The 26,457-nt window shown below is 47.6% G+C and overlaps 1 protein-coding gene across 1 annotated transcript in view; it reads right to left on the bottom strand.

The window, feature by feature from the left end:
* Window positions 1–20,612, bottom strand: part of LOC129851345 (mimecan-like) — a 34,717-nt gene extending 14,105 nt beyond the window's left edge. Inside the window, exons 1-2 of the mRNA XM_055917812.1 lie at window positions 19,670–20,612; window positions 4,817–4,901 (exon numbers count right to left, since the gene is read on the bottom strand). Coding sequence (XP_055773787.1) covers window positions 4,817–4,901; window positions 19,670–19,822 — 238 coding nt within the window. The 5' untranslated portion in view covers window positions 19,823–20,612. The remainder of the gene's footprint in view (window positions 1–4,816; window positions 4,902–19,669) is intronic.
* Window positions 20,613–26,457: the final 5,845 nt, after the last annotated feature.

Here is a 26,457-nt window from a genome sequence, read left to right as displayed (position 1 = left end):
GGAAGGGAGGAAGAGGCAGAGAGAGACCAGTATGGACAGAGGGAGAAGGGGAGGGAGGAAGAGGCAGAGAGAGACCAGTATGGACAGAGAGAAGGGGAGGGAGGAAGAGACAGAGAGAGACCAGTATGGACAGAGAGAAGGGGCGGGAGGAAGAGACAGAGAGAGACCAGTATGGACAGAGAGAAGGGGCGGGAGGAAGAGGCAGAGAGAGACCAGTATGGACAGAGAGAAGGGGAGGGAGGAAGAGACAGAGAGAGACCAGTATGGACAGAGAGAAGGGGAGGGAGGAAGAGACAGAGAGAGACCAGTATGGATGGAGAGAGAAGGGGAGGGAGGAAGAGACAGAGAGAGACCAGTATGGACTGAGAGAAGGGGAGGCAGGAAGAGACAGAGAGAGACCAGTATGGACAGAGAGAAGGGGAGGCAGGAAGAGACAGAGAGAGACCAGTATGGACAGAGAGAAGGGGAGGGAGGAAGAGGCAGAGAGAGACCAGTATGGACAGAGAGAAGGGGAGGGAGGAAGAGACAGAGAGAGACCAGTATGGACAGAGAGAAGGGGAGGGAGGAAGAGACAGAGAGAGACCAGTATGGACAGAGAGAAGGGGAGGGAGGAAGAGACAGAGAGAGACCAGTATGGATGGAGAGAGAAGGGGAGGGAGGAAGAGACAGAGAGAGACCAGTATGGACAGAGAGAAGGGGAGGGAGGAAGAGACAGAGAGAGACCAGTATGGACAGAGAGAAGGGGAGGGAGGAAGAGACAGAGAGAGACCAGTATGGATGGAGAGAGAAGGGGAGGGAGGAAGAGACAGAGAGAGACCAGTATGGACAGAGAGAAGGGGAGGGAGGAAGAGACAGAGAGAGACCAGTATGGACAGAGAGAAGGGGAGGGAGGAAGAGACAGAGAGAGACCAGTATGGACAGAGAGAGAAGGGGAGGGAGAGAAGGGGCAGAGAGAGACCAGTATGGACAGAGAGAAGGGGAGGGAGGAAGAGGCAGAGAGAGACCAGTATGGACAGAGAGAAGGGGAGGGAGGAAGAGACAGAGAGAGACCAGTATGGACAGAGAGAAGGGGAGGGAGGAAGAGACAGAGAGAGACCAGTATGGACAGAGAGAAGGGGAGGCAGGAAGAGACAGAGAGAGACCAGTATGGACAGAGGGAGAAGGGGAGGGAGGAAGAGACAGAGAGAGACCAGTATGGACAGAGAGAAGGGGAGGGAGGAAGAGACAGAGAGAGACCAGTATGGACAGAGAGAAGGGGAGGCAGGAAGAGACAGAGAGAGACCAGTATGGACAGAGGGAGAAGGGGAGGGAGGAAGAGACAGAGAGAGACCAGTATGGACAGAGAGAAGGGGAGGGAGGAAGAGACAGAGAGAGACCAGTATGGACAGAGAGAAGGGGAGGGAGGAAGAGACAGAGAGAGACCAGTATGGACAGAGAGAAGGGGAGGCAGGAAGAGACAGAGAGAGACCAGTATGGACAGAGAGAAGGGGAGGCAGGAAGAGACAGAGAGAGACCAGTATGGACAGAGAGAAGGGGAGGGAGGAAGAGACAGAGAGAGACCAGTATGGACAGAGAGAAGGGGAGGGAGGAAGAGACAGAGAGAGACCAGTATGGACAGAGAGAAGGGGAGGGAGGAAGAGACAGAGAGAGACCAGTATGGACAGAGAGAAGGGGAGGGAGGAAGAGACAGAGAGAGACCAGTATGGACAGAGAGAAGGGGAGGGAGGAAGAGACAGAGAGAGACCAGTATGGACAGAGAGAGAAGGGGAGGGAGGAAGAGGCAGAGAGAGACCAGTATGGACAGAGAGAAGGGGAGGGAGGAAGAGGCAGAGAGAGACCAGTATGGATGGAGAGAAGGGGAGGGAGGGAGAGGCAGAGAGAGACCAGTATGGACAGAGAGAGAAGGGGAGGCAGGAAGAGGCAGAGAGAGACCAGTATGGACAGAGAGAAGGGGAGGGAGGAAGAGACAGAGAGAGACCAGTATGGATAGAGAGAGAAGGGGAGGGAGAGAAGGGGCAGAGAGAGACCAGTATGGACAGAGAGAAGGGGAGGGAGGAAGAGGCAGAGAGAGACCAGTATGGACAGAGAGAAGGGGAGGGAGGAAGAGACAGAGAGAGACCAGTATGGATGGAGAGAAGGGGAGGGAGAGAAGGGGAGGGAGGAAGAGACAGAGAGAGACCAGTATGGACAGGGAGAAGGGGAGGGAGGAAGAGACAGAGAGAGACCAGTATGGATAGAGAGAAGGGGAGGCAGGAAGAGACAGAGAGAGACCAGTATGGATAGAGAGAAGGGGAGGGAGGAAGAGGCAGAGAGAGACCAGTATGGACAGAGAGAAGGGGAGGGAGGAAGAGACAGAGAGAGACCAGTATGGACAGAGAGAAGGGGCGGGAGGAAGAGGCAGAGAGAGACCAGTATGGACAGAGAGAAGGGGAGGGAGGAAGAGACAGAGAGAGACCAGTATGGATAGAGAGAAGGGGCGGGAGGAAGAGACAGAGAGAGACCAGTATGGACAGAGAGAAGGGGAGGGAGGAAGAGACAGAGAGAGACCAGTATGGACAGAGAGAAGGGGAGGGAGGAAGAGACAGAGAGAGACCAGTATGGACAGAGAGAAGGGGAGGGAGGAAGAGACAGAGAGAGACCAGTATGGACAGAGAGAAGGGGAGGGAGGAAGAGACAGAGAGAGACCAGTATGGACAGAGGGAGAAGGGGCGGGAGGAAGAGACAGAGAGAGACCATTATAGACGGAGAGTGAAGGGGAGGGAGGAAGAGACAGAGAGAGACCAGTATGGACAGAGAGAAGGGGAGGGAGGGAGGAAGAGACAGAGAGAGACCAGTATGGATAGAGAGAAGGGGAGGCAGGAAGAGACAGAGAGAGACCAGTATGGACAGAGAGAAGGGGAGGGAGGAAGAGACAGAGAGAGACCAGTATGGACAGAGGGAGAAGGGGAGGGAGAGAAGGGGAGGGAGGGAGGAAGGGAGGAAGAGGCAGAGAGAGACCAGTATGGACAGAGGGAGAAGGGGCGGGAGGAAGAGGCAGAGAGAGACCAGTATGGACAGAGAGAGACCAGTATGGACAGAGAGAAGGGGAGGGAGGAAGAGACAGAGAGAGACCAGTATGGACAGGGAGAAGGGGAGGGAGGAAGAGGCAGAGAGAGACCAGTATGGACAGAGAGAAGGGGAGGGAGGAAGAGACAGAGAGAGACCAGTATGGACAGAGAGAGACCAGTATGGACAGAGAGAAGGGGAGGGAGGAAGAGACAGAGAGAGACCAGTATGGACAGAGAGAAGGGGAGGGAGGAAGAGGCAGAGAGAGACCAGTATGGATGGAGAGAAGGGGAGGGAGGAAGAGACAGAGAGAGACCAGTATGGACAGAGAGAAGGGGAGGGAGGAAGAGACAGAGAGAGACCAGTATGGACAGAGAGAAGGGGAGGCAGGAAGAGACAGAGAGAGACCAGTATGGACAGAGAGAAGGGGAGGGAGGAAGAGACAGAGAGAGACCAGTATGGACAGAGAGAAGGGGAGGGAGGAAGAGACAGAGAGAGACCAGTATGGACAGAGAGAGACCAGTATGGACAGAGAGAAGGGGAGGGAGGAAGAGACAGAGAGAGACCAGTATGGACAGAGAGAAGGGGAGGGAGGAAGAGACAGAGAGAGACCAGTATGGACAGAGAGAAGGGGAGGGAGGGAGGAAGAGACAGAGAGAGACCAGTATGGATGGAGAGAGAAGGGGAGGGAGGAAGAGGCAGAGAGAGACCAGTATGGACAGAAGGAGAAGGGGAGGGAGGAAGAGACAGAGAGAGACCAGTATGGACAGAGAGAAGGGGAGGGAGGAAGAGACAGAGAGAGACCAGTATGGACAGAGAGAAGAGGAGGGAGGAAGAGACAGAGAGAGACCAGTATGGACAGAGAGAAGGGGAGGCAGGAAGAGACAGAGAGAGACCAGTATGGATAGAGAGAGAAGGGGCGGGAGGAAGAGGCAGAGAGAGACCAGTATGGATAGAGAGAAGGGGAGGCAGGAAGAGACAGAGAGAGACCAGTATGGACAGAAGGAGAAGGGGCGGGAGGAAGAGGCAGAGAGAGACCAGTATGGACAGAAGGAGAAGGGGAGGGAGGAAGAGACAGAGAGAGACCAGTATGGACAGAAGGAGAAGGGGCGGGAGGAAGAGGCAGAGAGAGACCAGTATGGACAGAGAGAAGGGGAGGGAGAGAAGAGACAGAGAGAGACCAGTATGGACAGAGAGAGACCAGTATGGACAGAGAGAGAAGGGGAGGGAGGAAGAGACAGAGAGAGACCAGTATGGACAGAGAGAGACCAGTATGGACAGAGAGAGAAGGGGAGGGAGGAAGAGACAGAGAGAGACCAGTATGGATAGAGAGAAGGGGAGGCAGGAAGAGGCAGAGAGAGACCAGTATGGATAGAGAGAAGGGGAGGCAGGAAGAGACAGAGAGAGACCAGTATGGACAGAGAGAAGGGGAGGCAGGAAGAGACAGAGAGAGACCAGTATGGACAGAGAGAAGAGGAGGGAGGAAGAGACAGAGAGAGACCAGTATGGATAGAGAGAGAAGGGGAGGGAGGAAGAGACAGAGAGAGACCAGTATGGACAGAAGGAGAAGGGGCGGGAGGAAGAGGCAGAGAGAGACCAGTATGGACAGAGAGAAGGGGAGGGAGGAAGAGACAGAGAGAGACCAGTATGGACAGAGAGAGAAGGGGAGGGAGGAAGAGACAGAGAGAGACCAGTATGGACAGAGAGAAGGGGAGGGAGGAAGAGACAGAGAGAGAGGGAGAAGCAGAGAAAGCTAAAGTAGCTGTTTTACCTGGGGCATCGTCTGGTTCATCAGCAGCCAGGAAGACCATGCTGGAGTCGTAGTCCTCTCCCAGCCACAACGCTGCTGCCTCTCTCTAGTGGAGGATAGAGTCACACTGTTAGGATTAACACTGTAGAATAACACTGTTAGGATTAACACTGTAGAATAACACTGTTAGGATTAACACTGCAGAGTAACACTGTTAGGATTAACACTGCAGAGTAACACTGTTAGGATTAACACTGCAGAGTAACACCGTTAGGATTAACACTGTTAGGATTAACACTGTAAAGTAACACTGTTAGGATTAACACTGTAGAGTAACACTGTTAGGATTAACACTGCAGAGTAACACTGTTAGGATTAACACTGCAGAGTAACACTGTTAGGATTAACACTGCAGAGTAACACCGGTAGGATTAACACTGTAGATTAACACTGTTAGGATTAACACTGTTAGGATTAACACTGTAGAGTAACACTGTAGATTAACACTGTTAGGATTAACACTGCAGAGTAACACTGTTAGGATTAACACTGTTAGGATTAACACTGTAGAGTAACACTGTTAGGATTAACACTGTAGAATGACATTTAGGATTAACACTGTAGAATGACATTTAGAATTAACACTGCAGAGTAACACTGTTAGGATTAACACTGTAGAGTAACACTGTTAGGATTAACACTGTTAGGATTAACACTGCAGAGTAACACTGTTAGGATTAACACTGTAGAGTAACACTGTTAGGATTAACACTCAACGCTGGACCTCAAAGACAGTTCCACTGCTTTTTTTTTCATTGTTTCCCTCTAATCAGGGACTGATTTAGACCTGTGACACCAGGTGTGTGAAAATAACACAACAGAACAGACCTGTTACCTCTCTCTGGATGGGAACAGACCTGTTACCTCTCTCTGGATGGGAACAGACCTGTTACCTCTCTCTGGATGGGAACAGACCTGTTACCTCTCTCTGGATGGGAACAGACCTGTTACCTCTCTCTGGATGGGAACAGACCTGTTACCTCTCTCTGGATGGGAACAGACCTGTTACCTCTCTCTGGATGGGAACAGACCTGTTACCTCTCTCTGGATGGGAACAGACCTGTTACCTCTCTCTGGATGGGAACAGACCTGTTACCTCTCTCTGGATGGGAACAAACCTGTTACCTCTCTCTGGATGGGAACAGACCTGTTACCTCTCTCTGGATGGGAACAGACCTGTTACCTCTCTCTGGATGGGAACAGACCTGTTACCTCTCTCTAGTTGGGAACAGACCTGTTACCTCTCTCTGGATGGGTACAGACCTGTTACCTCTCTCTGGATGGGAACAGACCTGTTACCTCTCTCTGGATGGGAACAGACCTGTTACCTCTCTCTGGATGGGAACAGACCTGCTACCTCTCTCTGGATGGGAACAGACATGTTACCTCTCTCTGGGTGGGAACAGACCTGCTCAGCATTTAACCAACGAAGCAGATTTATGAAGAAAAAACTATTGAAATATAACAAATAATTATGGAGCAACAATAAAATAACAATGTGGAGGCTATATACAGGGTGTTACGGTACAGAGTCAATGTGGAGGCTATATACAGGGTGTTACGGTACAGAGTCAATGTGGAGGCTATATACAGGGTGTTACGGTACAGAGTCAATGTGGAGGCTATATACAGGGTGTTACGGGACAGAGTCAATGTGGAGGCTATATACAGGGTGTTATGGGACAGAGTCAATGTGGAGGCTATATACAGGGTGTTACGGTACAGAGTCAATGTGGAGGCTATATACAGGGTGTTATGGTACAGAGTCAATGTGAAGGCTATATACAGGGTATTACGGTACAGAGTCAATGTGGAGGCTTTATACAGGGTGTTATGGTACAGAGTCAATGCGGAGGCTATATACAGGGTGTTAAGGTCCAGAGTCAATGTGGAGGCTATATACAGGGGGTACCGGTACAGAGTCAATGTGGAGGCTATATACAGGGTGTTACGGTACAGAGTCAATGTGGAGGCTATATACAGGGTGTTACGGGACAGAGTCAATGTGGAGGCTATATACAGGGTGTTACGGTACAGAGTCAATGTGGAGGCTATATACAGGGTGTTATGGTACAGAGTCAATGTGAAGGCTATATACAGGGTATTACGGTACAGAGTCAATGTGGAGGCTTTATACAGGGTGTTACGGTACAGAGTCAATGCGGAGGCTATATACAGGGTGTTAAGGTCCAGAGTCAATGTGGAGGCTATATACAGGGGGTACCAGTACAGAGTCAATGTGGAGGCTATATACAGGGTGTTACGGTACAGAGTCAATGTGGAGGCTATATACAGGGTGTTACGGTACAGAGTCAATGTGGAGGGGTACAGGTTCGTCGAGGTAATATGTAAATGTAGGTAGGGGTAAAGTGACAATGGGTAATAAACAGAGAGTAGCAGCAGCGTAAAAATGGGGAGGGGGGGACAATACAAATAGTCCGGGTAGCCATTTGATAAACTGTTCAACAGTCTCATGGCTTGGGGGTAGAAGCTGTTAAGGAGCCTTTTGGTCTTAGACTAGGCACTCTGGTTCCGCTTGCCGTTCGGTAGCAGAGAGAACAGTCTATGACTAGGGGGGGTAGAGTCCTTGGAAAATTTTTGGGCTTTCCTCTGACACCGCCTGGTCCTGGTCCTGGATGGCAGAAGGTTTGACCCCAGTGATGTACTGGGCCGTACACACTACCCTCCTTTGTGCCTTGCGGTCGGAGGCCGAGCAGTTGCTACACCAGGCAGTGATGCAACCAGTCAGGATGCTCTTGATGGTGCAGCTGTAGAACCTTTTGAGGATCTCAGGACCCATGCCAAATCTTTTCAGTCTCCTGAGGGGGAATAGGTTTTGTCGTGGCCTCTTCATGACTGTCTTGGTGTGTTTGGACCATGATATTTTGTTGGTGATGTGAGCACCAAGGAACTTGAAACTCTCAACGTGCTCCACTACACCCCCGTCGATGTGAATTGGGCGTGCTCGGTCTTCCTTTTTCTGAAGTCAACAATCGCGGATATCCTAATCCCTCCTGATTTCGGACATCGTTCAACCGGGATTTCTGTAAAACCTGGGAATTTTCGGGATGTTACTGTAATTTTGACACACAGTGCACACAACCTCTCAGTTCATATGGTCAGTTGGTCAGTTGGTCAGTTGGTCAGTTAGTCATATGGTCACATGGTCAGTTGGTCAGTTGGCCAGTTGGTCAGTTGGTCATACGGTCAGTTGGTCAGTTGGTCAGTTGGCCAGTTGGTCAGTTGGTCAGTTGGTCAGTTGGTCAGACGGTCAGTTGGTCAGGTGGTCAGTTGGTCAGTTGGTCAGTTGGTCAGACGGTCAGTTGGTCAGACGGTCAGTTGGTCAGTTGGTCAGGTGGTCAGTTGGTCATATGGTCAGTTGGTCAGGTGGTCAGTTGGTCAGTTGGTCAGTTGGTCAGTTGGTCAAACTGCAACGAAACGACAACTGCAACTGCAACTGTAACATCAAGTACTTTATATTGGCATCCCTGAAGATCTGACTATTTCTGTCATCGTTTGTTGTTGTATTTTGGAGAGCACAGATGTACTGTGATCTTCCAGCTTCTCAACCCATCTGGCAGAAACATCAACTTTCAGCTTCTGTTTGACTTCGGTGTCTTTCAGGAGTGTACACTCTTCACTTCTTTTAGTTAAACTAACTAAAAGCTGTTTATATTCTTATTCCAGAAGTCTCTATTATTCCATTGCTGGGCATTTCAGTTGCAGCATTACAGCAGTCCAGACTCTCTTACCCATACAGTGGCTTGAGAAAGTATTCATCCCCCTTGGCATTTTTCCTATTTTGATACCTTACAACCTGGAATTAAAATAGATTTTTTGGTGGGGGGGGTTGTATCATTTGATTTACACAACATTCCTACAACTTTGAAGATGCAAAATACTTTTTAATTGTGAAACAAACAAGAAATAAGACAAAGACTTCAGCGTGTTTAACTACTCAACCCCCCAAAGTAAATACTTTGTAGAGCCACCTTTTTGAAGAAAAATACAGCTGCAAGTCTCTTGGGGTATGTCTCTATAAGCTTGGCACATCCCACTTTGCTTATTTTTTCCTTTAAGCAATGGCTTTTTTTCTGGCCACTCTTCCGTAAAGCCCAGTTCTGTGTAGCGTACGGCTTAAAGTGGTCCTATGGACAGATAATCCAATCTCCTCTGTGGAGCTTTGCAGCTCCTTCAGGGTTATCTTTGGTCTCCTCGTTGCCTCTCTGCCTCTCTGATTAATGCCCTCCTTGCCTGGTCCGTGAGTTTTGATGGGCGGCCCTCTCCTGGCAGGTTTGTTGTGGTGTCATATTCTTTCCATTTTTTAATAATGGGTTTAATGGTGCTCTGTGGGATGTTCAAAGTTTCTGATATTTTTTTTATAAACCAACCCTGATCTGTACTTCTCCACAACTTTGTCCCTGACCTGTTTGGAGAGCTCCTTGGTCTTCATGGTGCAGCTTGCTTGGTGGTGCCCCTTGCTGGCTGGTGCCCCTTGCTGGCTGGTGCCCCTTGCTTGGTGGTGCCCCTTGCTGGCTGGTGCCCCTTGCTGGCTGGTGCCCCTTGCTGGCTGGTGTCCCTTGCTGGCTGGTGTCCCTTGCTGGCTGGTGCCCCTTGCTGGCTGGTGCCCCTTGCTGGCTGGTGTCCCTTGCTGGCTGGTGCCCCTTGCTTGGTGGTGCCCCTTGCTTGGTGGTGCCCCTTGCTGGCTGGTGTCCTTTGCTGGCTGGTGCCCCTTGCTTGGTGGTGCCCCTTGCTGGCTGGTGTCCCTTGCTGGCTGGTGCCCCTTGCTTGGTGGTGCCCCTTGCTGGCTGGTGCCCCTTGCTGGCTGGTGCCCATTGCTGGCTGGTGCCCCTTGCTGGCTGGTGCCCCTTGCTTGGTGGTGCCCCTTGCTTGGTGGTGCCCCTTGCTGGCTGGTGCCCCTTGCTGGCTGGTGCCCCTTGCTGGCCGGTTGCCCCTTGCTGGCTGGTGTCCCTTGCTGGCTGGTGCCCCTGCTGGCTGGTGCCCCTTGCTGGCTGGTGTCCCTTGCTTGGTGGTGCCCCTTGCTTGGTGGTGCCCCTTGCTGGCTGGTGTTGCAGACCCTGGAGCCTTTCAGAACAGCTGGTATATATCCTGAGATCATGTGACAGATCATGTGACACTTAAATAAAATCCACCTGTGTGCAATCTAACTAATTATGTGACTTCTGAAGGTAATTGGTTGCACCAGATCTTATTTAGGTGATTCATAGCAAAGAGTGTTTATACATATGCACGCACCACTTTTCCATTTTTAATTGTAATATTTTTTTTAAGTTCTTTTTTTAAATTTCACTTCACCAATTTGGACTATTTTGTGTATGTCCATTACTTGAAATAAAAATAAAAATCAATTTAAATTACAGGTTGTAATACATCAAAATAGGAAAAATGCCAAGGGGGATGAATACTTTTGCAAGGCACTGTAGCTGTTCACCTTGAACTATTTAGCCACTGATTGTGAACTGGTGTGGAGCCTAACCCAGCAGAGCACAGCAGTCACGACTTGTTTCTGTCTAGGTGTTCACTTGCCTGGTCTGGTAAAATAACTACTCCCCCAGTCCTCCAGTCCCTGAGTCATGACCTCCTGGCATCTGGACCAGGGGAGCTGTTTGGATGGGAGTTTTCCAGACAGGAACCTGAGCCATGACCTCCTGGCATCTGGACCAGGGGATCTGTTTGGATGGGAGTTTTCCAGACAGGAACCTGAGCCATGACCTCCTGGTATCTGAACCAGGGGAGCTGTTTGGATGGGAGTTTTCCAGACAGGAACCTGAGCCATGACCTCCTGGCATCTGGACCAGGGGTGCTGTTTGGAGTTCTCCAGACAGAAACCTCAGTTATGCTCACTTTTTAATGTTACCTAAACATTGTAGGAATGTTAACTGTGTTCTGGGTGAGCCCTGAGCTTTGGCCTCTTCTTTGGCTTCAGAACCAGGTATGAGCCTTGGCATTTAAGCCTACCTAACGTCCATGGAACATGGTTGACATCCGGTTTGGAGCGAGCGGTCGCATTTGCATTCGCTCTGCAGGTAGTATAACTTTTCATTACATACATTCATTACATTTTCATTACATTTCATTATAGTACAACGGTTTAATTTGTCCAACCTTAGCAATTTCTTCTTAACTAGCTACATAGCCGTCTGTGTATCAAAGATAATTGCGTAATTATCGTATTTCGTCGTCTATCGTAATCCACACTGCTATCTGCCCAGCAGCTAGCAAACGTCCACCGTCTACCGAATAGTAGTATAACTTTTCATTACATTTCATTATAGTACAACGGTCTGATTTTCATTTTCATTACAGTACAACGGTTTGATTTGTTTGATCTTAGCTAGCTACATAGCCGTCTTTGTATCAAACATAATTGCGTAGTTATTGAGGTTCGCTAGCCAGCTATTTTCGTCCTAACGTAACGCAACGTAGCCAACACTGCTAGCTAGCCAGCTTGCCACCGAATAGCAGCATTGTAGAAACGAGTGCATTACAACGGAACGACTTGATTAGTGTAGTGTTAGCTGGCTACACAGTTGTCTTTGCTATCTTTGATTTGTTTGATCTTAGCTAGCTACTTAGCTGGCTACATAGCCGTCTTTGTATCAAAGATAATTGTGTAGTTATCGAGGTTCGCTGAGGTTCGCTAGCCAGGTATTCTCGTCCTAACGTAACGTAAGGTAGTCAACCCTGCTAGCTAGCCAGCTAGCCACCGATTAGCAGCACTGTAGAAACGATTACATTACAACGGAACGACTTGATTTGTGTAGTGTTAGCTAGCTACATAGTTTTCTTTGCTAGCTTTGTATCTAAGATAATTGTGTAGCTTTGAGTAATTATCGGTTAGCTAGCCAGCTATTTTCGCCTGCCGCGCTGCCGTCCTCCTACCTAGCCAACACTGCTAGCTAACACTGCTAGCTAGCCAACTTCTACCGAATAGCAGCATTGTAGAAACTTACATTACAACGGAACGACTTGATTAGCGTAGTGTTAGCTAGTTGTCTTTGCTGTCCTTGTATCCATGATAATTGTGTAGTTTAGAGAAATTTAGAGAAATTGTCGAGGTCACCTAGCCAGCTTCACTTTCAACAACGCAGCTACTGCTAGCCAGGCTACTTCACCAGCCAGCAGTACTATATCATTTTAGTCAATAAGATCTTTTATTTTATTTATTTTTTGCAACGTAAGCTTAACTTTCTGAACATTCGAGACGTGTAGCCCACTTGTCATTCTAATCTCCTTTGCTTTAGCGTAGCCTCTTCTGTAGCCTGTCAACTATGTGTCTGTCTATCCCTGTTCTCTCCTCTCTGCACAGACCATACAAACGCTTCACACCGCCTGGCCGCGCCCACCCTAACCTGGTGGTCCCAGCCCGCACGACCCACGTGGAGTTCCAGGTCTCCGGTAGCCTCTGGAACTGCCGATCCGCGGCCAACAAGGCAGAGCTCATCTCAGCCTATGCGTCCCTCCAGTCCCTCGACTTCATGGCACTGAAGGAAACATGGCTCACCGCAGATAACACTGCTACTCCTACTGCTCTCTCTTCGTCTGCCCACGTGTTCTCGCACACCCCGAGAGCTTCTGGTCAGCGGGGTTGTGGCACCGGGATCCTCATCTCTCCCAAGTGGTCATTCTCTCTTTCTCCCCTTACCCATCTGTCTATCGCCTCCTTTGAATTCCATGCTGTCACAGTTACCAGCCCTTTCAAGCTTAACATCCTTATCATTTATCGCCCTCCAGGTTCCCTTGGAGAGTTCATCAATGAGCTTGATGCCTTGATAAGCTCCTTTCCTGAGGACGGCTCACCTCTCACAGTTCTGGGTGACTTTAACCTCCCCATGTCTACCTTTGACTCATTCCTCTCTGCCTCCTTCTTTCCACTCCTCTCCTCTTTTGACCTCACCCTCTCACCTTCCCCCCCTACTCACAAGGCAGGCAATACGCTTGACCTCATCTTTACTAGATGCTGTTCTTCCACTAACCTCATTGCAACTCCCCTCCAAGTCTCCGACCACTACCTTGTATCCTTTTCCCTCTCGCTCTCATCCAACACTTCCCACACTGCCCCTACTCGGATGGTATCGCGCCGTCCCAACCTTCGCTCTCTCTCCCCCGCTACTCTCTCCTCTTCCATCCTATCATCTCTTCCCTCTGCCCAAACCTTCTCCAACCTATCTCCTGATTCTGCCTCCTCAACCCTCCTCTCCTCCCTTTCTGCATCCTTTGACTCTCTATGTCCCCTATCCTCCAGGCCGGCTCGGTCCTCCCCTCCCGCTCCGTGGCTCGACGACTCATTGCGAGCTCACAGAACAGGGCTCCGGGCAGCCTAGCGGAAATGGAGGAAAACTCGCCTCCCTGCGGACCTGGCATCCTTTCACTCCCTCCTCTCTACATTTTCCTCTTCTGTCTCTGCTGCTAAAGCCACTTTCTACCACTCTAAATTCCAAGCATCTGCCTCTAACCCTAGGAAGCTCTTTGCCACCTTCTCCTCCCTCCTGAATCCTCCTCCCCCTCCCCCCCCCCTCCTCCCTCTCTGCAGACGACTTCGTCAACCATTTTGAAAAGAAGGTCGACGACATCCGATCCTCGTTTGCTAAGTCAAACGACACCGCTGGTTCTGCTCACACTGCCCTACCCTGTGCTTTGACCTCTTTCTCCCCTCTCTCTCCAGATGAAATCTCGCGTCTTGTGACGGCCGGCCGCCCAACAACCTGCCCGCTTGACCCTATCCCCTCCTCTCTTCTCCAGACCATTTCCGGAGACCTTCTCCCTTACCTCACCTCGCTCATCAACTCATCCCTGACCGCTGGCTACGTCCCTTCCGTCTTCAAGAGAGCGAGAGTTGCACCCCTTCTGAAAAAACCTACACTCGATCCCTCCGATGTCAACAACTACAGACCAGTATCCCTTCTTTCTTTTCTCTCCAAAACTCTTGAACGTGCCGTCCTTGGCCAGCTCTCCTGCTATCTCTCTCAGAATGACCTTCTTGATCCAAATCAGTCAGGTTTCAAGACTAGTCACTCAACTGAGACTGCTCTTCTCTGTATCACGGAGGCGCTCCGCACTGCTAAAGCTAACTCTCTCTCCTCTGCTCTCATCCTTCTAGACCTATCGGCTGCCTTCGATACTGTGAACCATCAGATCCTCCTCTCCACCCTCTCCGAGTTGGGCATCTCCGGCGCGGCCCACGCTTGGATTGCGTCCTACCTGACAGGTCGCTCCTACCAGGTGGCGTGGCGAGAATCTGTCTCCTCACCACGCGCTCTCACCACTGGTGTCCCCCAGGGCTCTGTTCTAGGCCCTCTCCTATTCTCGCTATACACCAAGTCACTTGGCTCTGTCATAACCTCACATGGTCTCTCCTATCATTGCTATGCAGACGATACACAATTAATCTTCTCCTTTCCCCCTTCTGATGACCAGGTGGCGAATCGCATCTCTGCATGTCTGGCAGACATATCAGTGTGGATGACGGATCACCACCTCAAGCTGAACCTCGGCAAGACGGAGCTGCTCTTCCTCCCGGGGAAGGACTGCCCGTTCCATGATCTCGCCATCACGGTTGACAACTCCATTGTGTCCTCCTCCCAGAGCGCTAAGAACCTTGGCGTGATCCTGGACAACACCCTGTCGTTCTCAACTAACATCAAGGCGGTGGCCCGTTCCTGTAGGTTCATGCTCTACAACATCCGCAGAGTACGACCCTGCCTCACACAGGAAGCGGCGCAGGTCCTAATCCAGGCACTTGTCATCTCCCGTCTGGATTACTGCAACTCGCTGTTGGCTGGGCTCCCTGCCTGTGCCATCAAACCCCTACAACTCATCCAGAACGCCGCAGCCCGTCTGGTGTTCAACCTTCCCAAGTTCTCTCACGTCACCCCGCTCCTCCGCTCTCTCCACTGGCTTCCAGTTGAAGCTCGCATCCGCTACAAGACCATGGTGCTTGCCTACGGAGCTGTGAGGGGAACGGCACCTCAGTACCTTCAGGCTCTGATCAGGCCCTACACCCAAACAAGGGCACTGCGTTCATCCACCTCTGGCCTGCTCGCCTCCCTACCACTGAGGAAGTACAGTTCCCGCTCAGCCCAGTCAAAACTGTTCGCTGCTCTGGCACCCCAATGGTGGAACAAACTCCCTCACGACGCCAGGACAGCGGAGTCAATCACCACCTTCCGGAGACACCTGAAACCCCACCTCTTCAAGGAATACCTAGGATAGGATAAAGCAATCCTTCTGCCCCCCCCCCCCCCCCCCTTAAAAGATTTAGATGCACTATTGTAAAGTGGCTGTTCCACTGGATGTCATTAGGTGAATGCACCAATTTGTAAGTCGCTCTGGATAAGAGCGTCTGCTAAATGACTTAAATGTAATGTAAAAATTCAAGCCCTGAGCTTTGGCCCCTTCTTTGGCTTCAGAACCAGGTATGAGCCTTGGAATTTAAGCCTACCTAACGTCCATGGAACATTCAAGCCCTGAGCTTTTTTTGGCCACTTGGCAGGAGGAGGGGCCCTTGGCAACTGTTTGGACGGGAGTTCTCCAGACTGGAATCTCAGTTCTGCTCCATTGGGACTCCATTAGAGTGTTGCCTAATGTTGTAAGAAAGTTGCCTAACGTTGTAGAAACGTTCACTGTTTTCTTGGCTGTCAGTCCAGGGCTGCTGTGAGTTCCTAGACTGCTTCTGCTTGCTCCATTGGGACTCCATTGGTTACCTACAGTACCTTACCCCAACATAACCTAACATTATAGGAACGTTAACTGTTTGCTGGGTGGGTATTGAGCGCTGGCCTCTTAGCAAGGGGAGAAGCAGGGCCCCTTGGCTTCAGAGACAGGACTGCTGTTTGGATAAGGGGTTCACTGCTTCATACCTCAACTCAGTTGGAGACTCCCGCAGCAACCAAACAAAATTTGGACTCCATTGGAATGTTTCCCCAAAGTTATAGGAATGTTACCTGTTTGCTGAGTGTGCCCTGAATCCTGGCCCCTTGGCAGCTAAAACAGGCCTGTTGTTTAGAAAGGCCTGTTGTTTGGAAAGGCCTGTTGTTTGGAAAGGCCTGTTGTTTTGGAAAGGCCTGTTGTTTGGAAAGGCCTGTTGTTTGGAAAGGCCTGTTGTTTGGAAAGGCCTGTTGTTTGGAAAGGCCTGTTGTTTGGAATGGCCTGTTGTTTAGGAAAGGCCTGTTGTTTAGGAAAGGCCTGTTGTTTGGAAAGGCCTGTTGTTTGGAAAGGCCTGTTGTTTAGGAAAGCCCTGTTGTTTGGAAAGGCCTGTTGTTTGGAAAGGCCTGTTGTTTGGAAAGGCCTGTTGTTTGGAAAGGCCTGTTGTTTGGAAAGGCCTGTTGTTTTGGAAAGGCCTGTTGTTTTGGAAAGGCCTGTTGTTTGGAAAAGCCTGTTGTTTGGAAAGGCCTGTTGTTTTGGAAAGGCCTGTTGTTTGGAAAGGCCTGTTGTTTGGAAAGGCCTGTTGTTTTGGAAAGACCTGTTGTTTTGAAAGGCCTGTTGTTTGGAAAGGCCTGTTGTTTGGAAAGGCCTGTTGTTTAGAAAGGCCTGTTGTTTAGAAAGAAGCAGACTGGAAACAACCTGATTGCCATGAACCCTAGAGGCAGAACTCAGCGCTTTCTGCTCGTTGGGACAGCTGCTAAGTAAAATTGACTATATTGTAAACATTCATGAAAACTAAAATGTGTTTTTTTTGGTCTTAATTCATTTAAAGGAACGATTCACCCATTTTGAGTATAGTTTTTTGTGCATTTCTGAATGATGTTATATCAATTCCCGAGGTCATTTCATGTTTATCTGAGATATTCTCTGTTCAAGCAGCCAATATAATGCGTATGATATGATGAGTTTGCATCATATGGGTGAATCTTTGCTTTAAGGTTAGGATTAGGCATTAGGGCTTGCAGTGTTAGGGTTAGGCATTAGGGCTTGCAGTGTTAGGGTTAGGCATTAGGGCTTGCAGTGTTAGGGTTAGGCATTAGGGCTTGCAGTGTTAGGGTTAGGCATTAGGGCTTGCAGTGTTAGGGTTAGGTATTAGGGCTTGCAGTGTTAGGGTTAGGCATTAGGGCTTGCAGTGTTAGGGTTAGGCATTAGGGCTTGCAGTGTTAGGGTTAGGCATTAGGGCTTGCAGTGTTAGGGTTAGGCATTAGGGCTTGCAGTGTTAGGGTTAGGTATTAGGGCTTGCAGTGTTAGGGTTAGGCATTAGGGCCTGCAGTGTTAGGGTTAGGCATTAGGGCTTGCAGTGTTAGGGTTAGGCATTAGGGCTTGCAGTGTTAGGGTTAGGCATTAGGGCTTGCAGTGTTAGGGTTAGTCATTAGGGCTTGCAGTGTTAGGGTTAGGCATTAGGGCTTGCAGTGTTAGGGTTAGGTATTAGGGCTTGCAGTGTTAGGGTTAGGCATTAGGGCTTGCAGTGTTAGGGTTAGGCATTAGGGCTTGCAGTGTTAGGGTTAGGCATTAGGGCTTGCAGTGTTAGGGTTAGGCATTAGGGCTTGCAGTGTTAGGGTTAGGCATTAGGGCTTGCAGTGTTAGGGTTAGGTTTAAAATCAGATTTTTTGACTTCATGACTCATATCAACAAATGCCAACCTGCGTTCTGTTCAGCTGGAGCTTTGGAATGTTACCTAATATTCAAGGAACATGAACTGTTTGCTGGGTGAACCCTGACCTCTGGCCCCTTAGGAGAAGGAGTTGGGCCCCTTGGCAGCTGAAGCAGGGCTGCAGTTTTGGAGTATCCCAACCTGGAACCTCCATTCTACTAGAGCAGTGGAACCTCCATTCTACTAGAGCAGTGGAACCTCCATTCTACTAGAGCAGTGGAACCTCCATTCTACTAGAGCAGTGGAACCTCCGTTCTACTAGAGGAGTCGAACCTCCATTCTACTTGAGCAGTAGAACCTCCATTCTACTAGAGCAGTGGAACCCCCATTCTACTAGAGCAGTGGAACCCCCATTCTACTAGAGCAGTGGAACCTCCATTCTACTAGAGCAGTGGAACCTCCATTCTACTTGAGCAGTGGAACCTCCATTCTACTAGAGCAGTGGAACCCCCATTCTACTAGAGCAGTGGAACCTCCATTCTACTAGAGCAGTGGAACCTCCATTCTACTAGAGCAGTGGAACCTCCATTCTACTAGAGCAGTGGAACCTCCGTTCTACTAGAGGAGTCGAACCTCCATTCTACTTGAGCAGTAGAACCTCCATTCTACTAGAGCAGTGGAACCCCCATTCTACTTGAGCAGTGGAACCTCCATTCTACTAGAGCAGTGGAACCTCCATTCTACTAGAGCAGTGGAACCTCCATTCTACTAGAGCAGTGGAACCTCCATTCTACTAGAGCAGTGGAACCTCCATTCTACTTGAGCAGTGGAACCTCCATTCTACTAGAGCAGTAGAACCTCCATTCTACTTGAGTAGTAGAACCTCCATTCTACTTGAGCAGTGGAACCTCCATTCTACTAGAGCAGTGGAACCTCCATTCTACTTGAGCAGTGGAACCTCCATTCTACTAGAGCAGTGGAACCTCCATTCTACTAGAGCAGTGGAACCTCCATTCTACTAGAGCAGTGGAACCTCCGTTCTACTTGAGCAGTAGAAACTCTGTTCTACTTGAGCAGTGGAATCTCCATTCTACTAGAGCAGTGGAACCTCCATTCTACTAGAGCAGTGGAACCTCCATTCTACTAGAGCAGTAGAACCTCCATTCTACTAGAGCAGTGGAACCCCCATTCTACTAGAGCAGTGGAACCTCCATTCTACTAGAGCAGTGGAACCTCCATTCTACTAGAGCAGTGGAACCTCCATTCTACTAGAGCAGTGGAACCTCCGTTCTACTAGAGCAGTGGAACCTCCATTCTACTAGAGCAGTGGAACCTCCATTCTGCTAGAGTAGTAGAAACTCCATTCTACTAGAGCAGTGGAACCCCCATTCTACTAGAGCAGTGGAACCTCCATTCTACTAGAGCAGTGGAACCTCCATTCTACTAGAGCAGTGGAACCTCCATTCTACTAGAGCAGTGGAACCTCCATTGTTCTAGAGCAGTGGAACCTCCATTGTTCTAGAGCAGTGGAACCTCCTGAAGCCAGCAGCCCTGCCCCTGCTGTGCTGACTAATCACAATCACTATGAGTCTGGACTGAGTCTGGACTGAGTCTGGAGCTCTGGACAGACAGCCCAGCCAACCGCTTTCAACAGTCCCTGATGGCACAGATTTCCCCAGCAGGAATTAGACTAGGGGAGAGAGAAATTAGACTGGGCCATATGCTGCGTCCATCCAAGTCGCACTGTTTACAGTGAAGTGGGACTGAGGCCAATGGCTCTGGTTTGATTTGCTACTGACGTAATAATATGGACCAGTTGTTATTGATGAGGCATTGTTTACTAATGCATGAATAAAACAACGTGTGCATACAACAACAAATTGAATGTTCAAAAGAAAAGTAGATTATTAGTTTTCAGAGTATAAAACAAGCAGCTGGTTATGGCATTATTTGCCTCTAATTACATAAAATATATACATATTTAAATATATACAGTACCAGTCAAAAGTTTGGACACACATACTCATTCCAGTTTTTTTTTTTTTTTTACTATTTTATACATTGTAGAATAATAGTGAAGAAATCAAAACTATGAAATAACACATATGTTATATTATGTAGTAACCAACAAAAAGTGTTTAAACAAATCAAAATATGTTTTATGTTTAAGATTCTTCAAAGTAGCCTCCCCCCTTTGCCTTGATGACAGCTTTGCAAACTCTTGTCATTATTTTCAATACTGGAACAGAAAACTGATATAAAAAAATACATCTTACCTTAGACCTCGTTGCTTCCAGATAACCTTCTCTATCGAACAACACGTCCCGTTGTTCCAGTCGGAGCGTTGCATCCTGGTTAAAGAGTTTCCCCGTCAAGGAGAGACACGGTGACAGTATAACGGAGAAGAATAACACTCTCACAGTTCCCATCGTGTCTGTGTGTTTGTGCTGTGGTGTGTTGTGGTGTGTTCCCTAGCTGGTAGCTATGGTAAAGTGTGTCTGTGTGTCTGTGTGTCTGTGCTGTCCTGTGGTCCCTAGCTGGTAGCTGTGGTAAAGTGTGTCTGTGCTGTGGTGTGTTGTGGTGTGTTCCCTAGCTGGTAGCTGTGGTAAAGTGTGTCTGTGTGTCTGTGTGTCTGTGCTGTCCTGTGGTCCCTAGCTGGTAGCTGTGGTAAAGTGTGTCTGTGCTGTGGTGTGTCTGTGCTGTGTTCCCTAGCTGGTAGCTATGGTAAAGTGTGTCTGTGTGTCTGTGTGTCTGTGCTGTCCTGTGGTCCCTAGCTGGTAGCTGTGGTAAAGTGTGTCTGTGCTGTGGTGTGTCTGTGCTGTGTTCCCTAGCTGGTAGCTATGGTAAAGTGTGTCTGTGTGTCTGTGTGTCTGTGCTGTCCTGTGGTCCCTAGCTGGTAGCTGTGGTAAAGTGTGTCTGTGCTGTGGTGTGTCTGTGCTGTGTTCCCTAGCTGGTAGCTATGGTAAAGTGTGTCTGTGTGTCTGTGTGTCTGTGCTGTCCTGTGGTCCCTAGCTGGTAGCTGTGGTAAAGTGTGTCTGTGCTGTGGTGTGTCTGTGGTGTGTTCCCTAGCTGGTAGCTGTGGTAAAGTGTGAGGAGGCAGTGCGAGCTATGGGCTAGTAGTAGTAGTAGTAGTAGGCTATTTTCTCAGTGGCAGGCTGTGTGTAAAATGTCATCTGTTAAATCAGTATTTAAAGCCTGCACAAGAAGCTTCCAGGGGATTCTTGAAGCACGGGAGAGTTTATGGAACAGACTTTAACCCCTTGGTTGCCAGTTTAGACAGAGGGAAACACCTCCTCTCCACTCTGCTGCTAGTCATTATTGTGAGTAACCTAATTTATGTTCCTTTAACTCCGTCTTCTTGTGAGTTTATACAAACTGTTATCTCCTACCATACTGATAGATTGGAGACGGTCAGACAATGTGGTTGTAACATTAATCATTTGGTTGTTATTCCATTGGTTGTTATTCCATTTGATTGTTATTCCATTGGTTGTTATTCCATTGGTTGTTATTCCATTGGTTGTTATTCCATTTGGTTGTTATTCCATTTGGTTGTTATTCCATTGGTTGTTATTCCATTGGTTGTTATTCCATTGGTTGTTATTCCATTGGTTGTTATTCCATTGGTTGTTATTCCATTGGTTGTTATTCCATTGGTTGTTATTCCATTGGTTGTTATTCCATTTGGTTGTTATTCCATTGGTTGTTATTCCATTGGTTGTTATTCCATTGGTTGTTATTCCATTGGTTGTTATTCCATTGGTTGTTATTCCATTGGTTGTTATTCCATATGGTTGTTATTCCATTGGTTGTTATTCCATTGGTTGTTATTCCATTGGTTGTTATTCCATTTGGTTGTTATTCCATTGGTTGTTATTCCATTGGTTGTTATTCCATTTGGTTGTTATTCCATTGGTTGTTATTCCATTGGTTGTTATTCCATATGGTTGTTATTCCATTGGTTGTTATTCCATTGGTTGTTATTCCATTGGTTGTTATTCCATTTGGTTGTTATTCCATTGGTTGTTATTCCATTTGGTTGTTATTCCATTGGTTGTTATTCCATTGGTTACCTCGAGGCAGATGTCCTAGAGGCAGACTGGCCCACACTCATTGAATATGGCGCGTTTAAATGTTAGAGCAATCCCTAGTAAAACCTTTCTCGTGAATGTATTTTATTTATTTAAACCTTATTTTACCAGGAAAGTTGACTGAGAACACATTCTCATTTACAGCAATGACCTGGGCAATAGTTACAGGGGAGGGGAGGGGGGGATGAATGAGCCAATTGGAAGCTGGGGATGATTAGCTGACCGTGATGGTAGGAGGGCTAGATTGGGATTTTAGCCAGGACACCGGGGTTAACACTCCCCTACTCTCACGATAAATGCCATTGGATCTTAAGTTTTCACAGAGAGTCAGGACACCCGTTTAACATCCCATCCGAAGACAGGACTTCATGAAGGGCAATGTCCCCAATCACCGCCCTGGGGCATTCGAGTTTTTATTTTTTGACCAGAGGAAAGAGTGCCTCCTATTGGCCCTCCAACACCACTTCCAGCAGCATCTGGTCTCCCATCCAGGGTTTGTAGGGTGCTATGCCGCTGGCTCATTACTGAGCGTGAAGTTCATCGCATGTTTCTCATTGAAACTGTCTTCAGACTGTAGTGCCTTTCTTTTTGCAGTCCCCCCCCCCCCCCCCCCCCCCCCCCCGGACTACAGCTTTTCATGCTCTGAAAAAGAAAAGGGTGGGGGGAGCCTTTCTTAACAGACCGGAGAGGAGCTCTCTGTATTCTTAGATTTAAGCATTCAACACTATTGACCATGAATGTCCTTCTGAACAGACCGGAGAAGTGGGTTGGCCTCTCTGGTCCAGTTCTAAATTAGTTTAGTTTAGTTTTTGGTTTTATGTCACCCTTGGTGAACATAACTCAGATAAAATAGATATCACAAGTGGCGTTCCACAAGGTTTGATTTTGGGTCAAGTACTGTTCCGTTTATTATTTCAGCTGTAAGGACATTTAATCAGTTAAAGACACATTGCAGAAAGGCAGAGTGCAAGTGGAGAAAATCTAAGATTTTCTACGAGAGCAACTTGACATATACAACAAGGCCATTAGAAATGCTAGATGGGCTCATTTTACTAACTTGATCACTAATAATCAGAATAATTAGAGAGTGCTCTTCTCGACCATTGATGACCTGATAAATCCTACCTCTGCAAACCTATGTGAACTTTCCTTCACATGTAAATGTGATGAGTCTGTGGCATATTTCAGAGATACCCAGCCTAATGTTGGTTATCAGGGAAGACCTGATGAGAAGTTTGATAATATGTGCCCTAGCCGACCACGCAAAGGCACTATGGAGTCATTTTCCCTGGTTGCCACAGACATGCTCAGGAAAGTGACATCACAATTTAAGCCTTCTACCTGCCTTCTCCATCCTATCCCCACCACCTTCTTCAAAACACTTTTTAATTGCATATCTGAAGAAGTGCAAGCTATTGTTAATCCCTCCCTGTTCACTGGCACTTTCCTCACTGCACTAAAAACTGTTACGATGAAACCCCTTCTAGATTCTTCAGCTTTTAGCAATTTTCGGTCAATCTCCAACCTTCCATTCTTAAGCAAAATTCTGCCAACTGTTATTTTAATTGTTATTCCAATCTGGTTTTCGTGCCCACCACAGCACAGCGACAGTCTTAGATAAAGTGGTAAATTATCTAATGGCCAACACAGATGCCAAACAGCTCTCTGTACTCTTAGATTTAAGCATTCAACACTATTGAACATGAATGTCCTTCTGAACAGACCGGAGAGGTGGGTTGGCCTCTCTGGTCCAGTTCTAAATTAGTTTAGTTTAGTTTTTGGTTTTATGTCACCCTTGGTGAACATAACTCAGATAAAATAGATATCACAAGTCGCGTTCCACAAGGTTTCGATTTTGGGTCCTGTACTGTTCCGTTTATACAGTGACTTCGGAAAGTATTCAGACCGCTTGACTTTTTACACATTTTGTTACGTTACAGCCTTATTCTAAAATGGAGTAAAAAATAAATAAATCTCAGCAATCTACACACACTGCCCAAATATTGACAAAGCGAAAATAGTTTTTTATACATTTATGTAAATGAACAAAAACACAATGTTTTTTACATAAGTATTCAGGCCTTTTGCTATGAGTCTCGAAATTGAGCTCAGGTGCATCCTGTTTCCATTGATCATCCTTGAGATGTTTCTACAACTTGATTGGAGTCCACCTGTGGTAAATAAAATTAATTGGACCTGATTTAGAAAGGCACACACCTGTCTATACAAGGTCCCACAGTTGACAGTGCATGTCAGAGCAAAAAACAAGCCATGAGGTCGAAGGAATTGTCCATAGAGCTCTGAGACAGGATTGTGTCGAGGTACAGATCTGGGGAAGGGTACCAAAAAATGTCTGTAGCGTTGAAGGTCCCCAAGAACACAGTGGTCTCCATCATTCTTAAATGGAAGAAGTTTGGAACCACCAAGACTCTTCCTAGAGCTGGCTGCCCGGCCAAACTGAGCAGTCGAGGGAGAAGGGCCGTGCTTCTACACCTGCATTGCTTGCTGTTTGGGGTTTTAGGCTGGGTTTCTGTACAGCACTTCGAGATATTAGCTGATGTACGAAGGGCTATATAAAACAAACTTGATTTGATTTGATTTGATTTGGTCAGGGAGGTGACCAAGAACCCGATGGTCACTCTGACAGAGCCTTAGAGTTATTCTGTGGATATAGGAGAACCTTCCAGAAGGACAACCATCTCTGCAGCACTCCACCACCAATCAGGCCTTTATGGTAGAGTGGCCAGACGGAAGCCACTCCTCAGTAAAAAGCACATGACAGCCCGCTTGGACTTTGCCAAAAGGCACCTAAAGACTCTCAGATCATGAGAAACAAGATTCTCTGGTCAGATGAAACCAGGATGGAACTCTTTGGCCTGAATGCCAAGCATCACGTCTGGAGGAAACCAGGCACTGCTCATCAACTGGCCAATACCATCACTACGGTGAAGCATGGTGGTGGCAGCATCATGCTGTGGGGATGTTTTTCAGCAGCAGGGACTGGGAGACTAGTCAGGATCGAGGGAAATATGAACTTAGCAATGTACAAAGAGATCTTGATGAAGAACTGCTCCAGGGTGCAAAGGACCTCAGACTGGGGCGAAGGTTCACCGGACAATGACCCTAAACACACAGCCAAGACAATGCAGGAGTGGCTTTGGGACAAGTCTCTGAATGTCCATGAGTGGCCCAGCCAGAGTCCAGACTTGAACCTGATTGAACATCTCTGTAGAGACCTGAAAATAGCTGTGAAGCGACGCTTCCCATCCAACCTGACAGAGCTTGAGAGGATCTGCAGAGAAGAATGGGAGAAACTCCCCAAATACACGTGTGCCAAGCTTGTAGCGTCACACCCAAGAACACTCGAGGCTGTAATCGGTTAAATCTCATTATCTGGTGTAACAATCTACAGCGAAGAGAACTGGTGATCAGCAGATGATGTGAGAGGTGGTCATGATGAAACTGTCATTCCAAAGAAACATACAGAAAGTTCAGGGAATACTTGTAAAGCTGTGGGAGGAGTGTGCTCATGACCAAACTGCCATTCAGCTCCTCGTGAGTCATCAGCTTGAAATTCAGCATAATATCTAATCCCTCAAGAGGGATATAGATCACGGGATACAGTTCTGCTGCAACGACACACGCAGGCAAGTTAATGATGTTTCTCTCCATATAGAATCGTCTCCAGGAAGAAGCCCAGGCACCACACGTTATTGTCTGTAAGACAATTTCTTTTTTACACTCTATTGTACAGTTTGAACAACAGTTGAACCATGCCAGCATAACATCAACATTAGGGTAGACTAGTTCAAATCAAATCACATTTTTATGTTCATATACACATTTTTAGCAGATGTTATTGCGGGTGTAGCGAAATGCATGAACATGCGTATATGTGCACAAGTAGGCAGACAGTATCTAGCTACAGCATGCTTAGGCAAATACCTTTTGTGTCAAACCAGCTTCAGTTTTAGAGATTTAAAACATTAAATTGTTGTATTGTTTTTTCTCCTCACTGTTTTCTAGTAAACTTAGCTAGCTAGCTTGCTGGATATGCAACACTTGTTATTTACGTCTGTTTGGAATCCTATCTTGTGTCATGCATATTATATTGTGAGATTAAAATGCATCCACGGTCATAATCATAACCAATGTGAACCCTACAAAGCTAGCTAGTAAAATGATTTACAGTTGCTTATGTTACATAGCTAGCTAGTAAAATTATTTACAGTTGCTGATGTTACATAGCTGGCTAATAAAATTATTTACAGTCATTTGTTACACATTTGCAAACAAGTTACAAATGTGAGGTGTGGTGCATAACAAGTTAGCAGGTGCCAGGCTAACTAGCTAGCCAACTCCAGTCATGTGCTAATGTTGGCTGGTAAACCTAGCGTTAGGTGGCTGGTTGTACGTTGTAGCTTGCTGTTTAGTAGTCATATCTACGACTAAAAAGAGAAGAGCTTTTACAATCGAGATACAAAAGATCTGATTGTACAACATCTTCTATTTTTAGTCATAGATATGGCTACTAGTAGTTGTTTAGCTAGCTACCTACCTAGCTAGCTACCTACCTAGCTAGCTACCTACCTAGCTAGCTGCATAGTTAGCAAACAGAAAAATGATTGATTACCCCCCACTGTAGTATGTTAGCCACCAATACACAATATGTTTTCAGTAGATAAACTAAAGTTGCCCTCTTGGTGCATCGGCTTTAGCGGAGCTTCTAACGTTAGCTAAATCCAACTCTTTGTTTCAAATCCTCTTCACTATATTCAGGTTTAATGTCACGGTGTAGCTAATAGATGCTCCATCGTCAATGTTGATGAGAGGAATCACTTGAAGCCATTGCGTCTGATCAGTGCTTTCAGTTTTGTCCTCCACCTTCATCCTCTTAAGGATTAGCCCCTTTTTTTTTTCAATTTTCTCCTAAAATGCCATACCCAAATCTAACAGCCTGTAACTCAGGCCCT

Source organism: Salvelinus fontinalis, chromosome 3, assembly GCF_029448725.1.
Source record: "Salvelinus fontinalis isolate EN_2023a chromosome 3, ASM2944872v1, whole genome shotgun sequence".
In the NCBI taxonomy this organism is placed as follows: Eukaryota; Metazoa; Chordata; class Actinopteri; order Salmoniformes; family Salmonidae; genus Salvelinus; species Salvelinus fontinalis.
The sequence above is the reverse complement of the archived record's forward strand: the minus strand, read 5'-3'. Positions and strand labels throughout refer to the sequence as shown.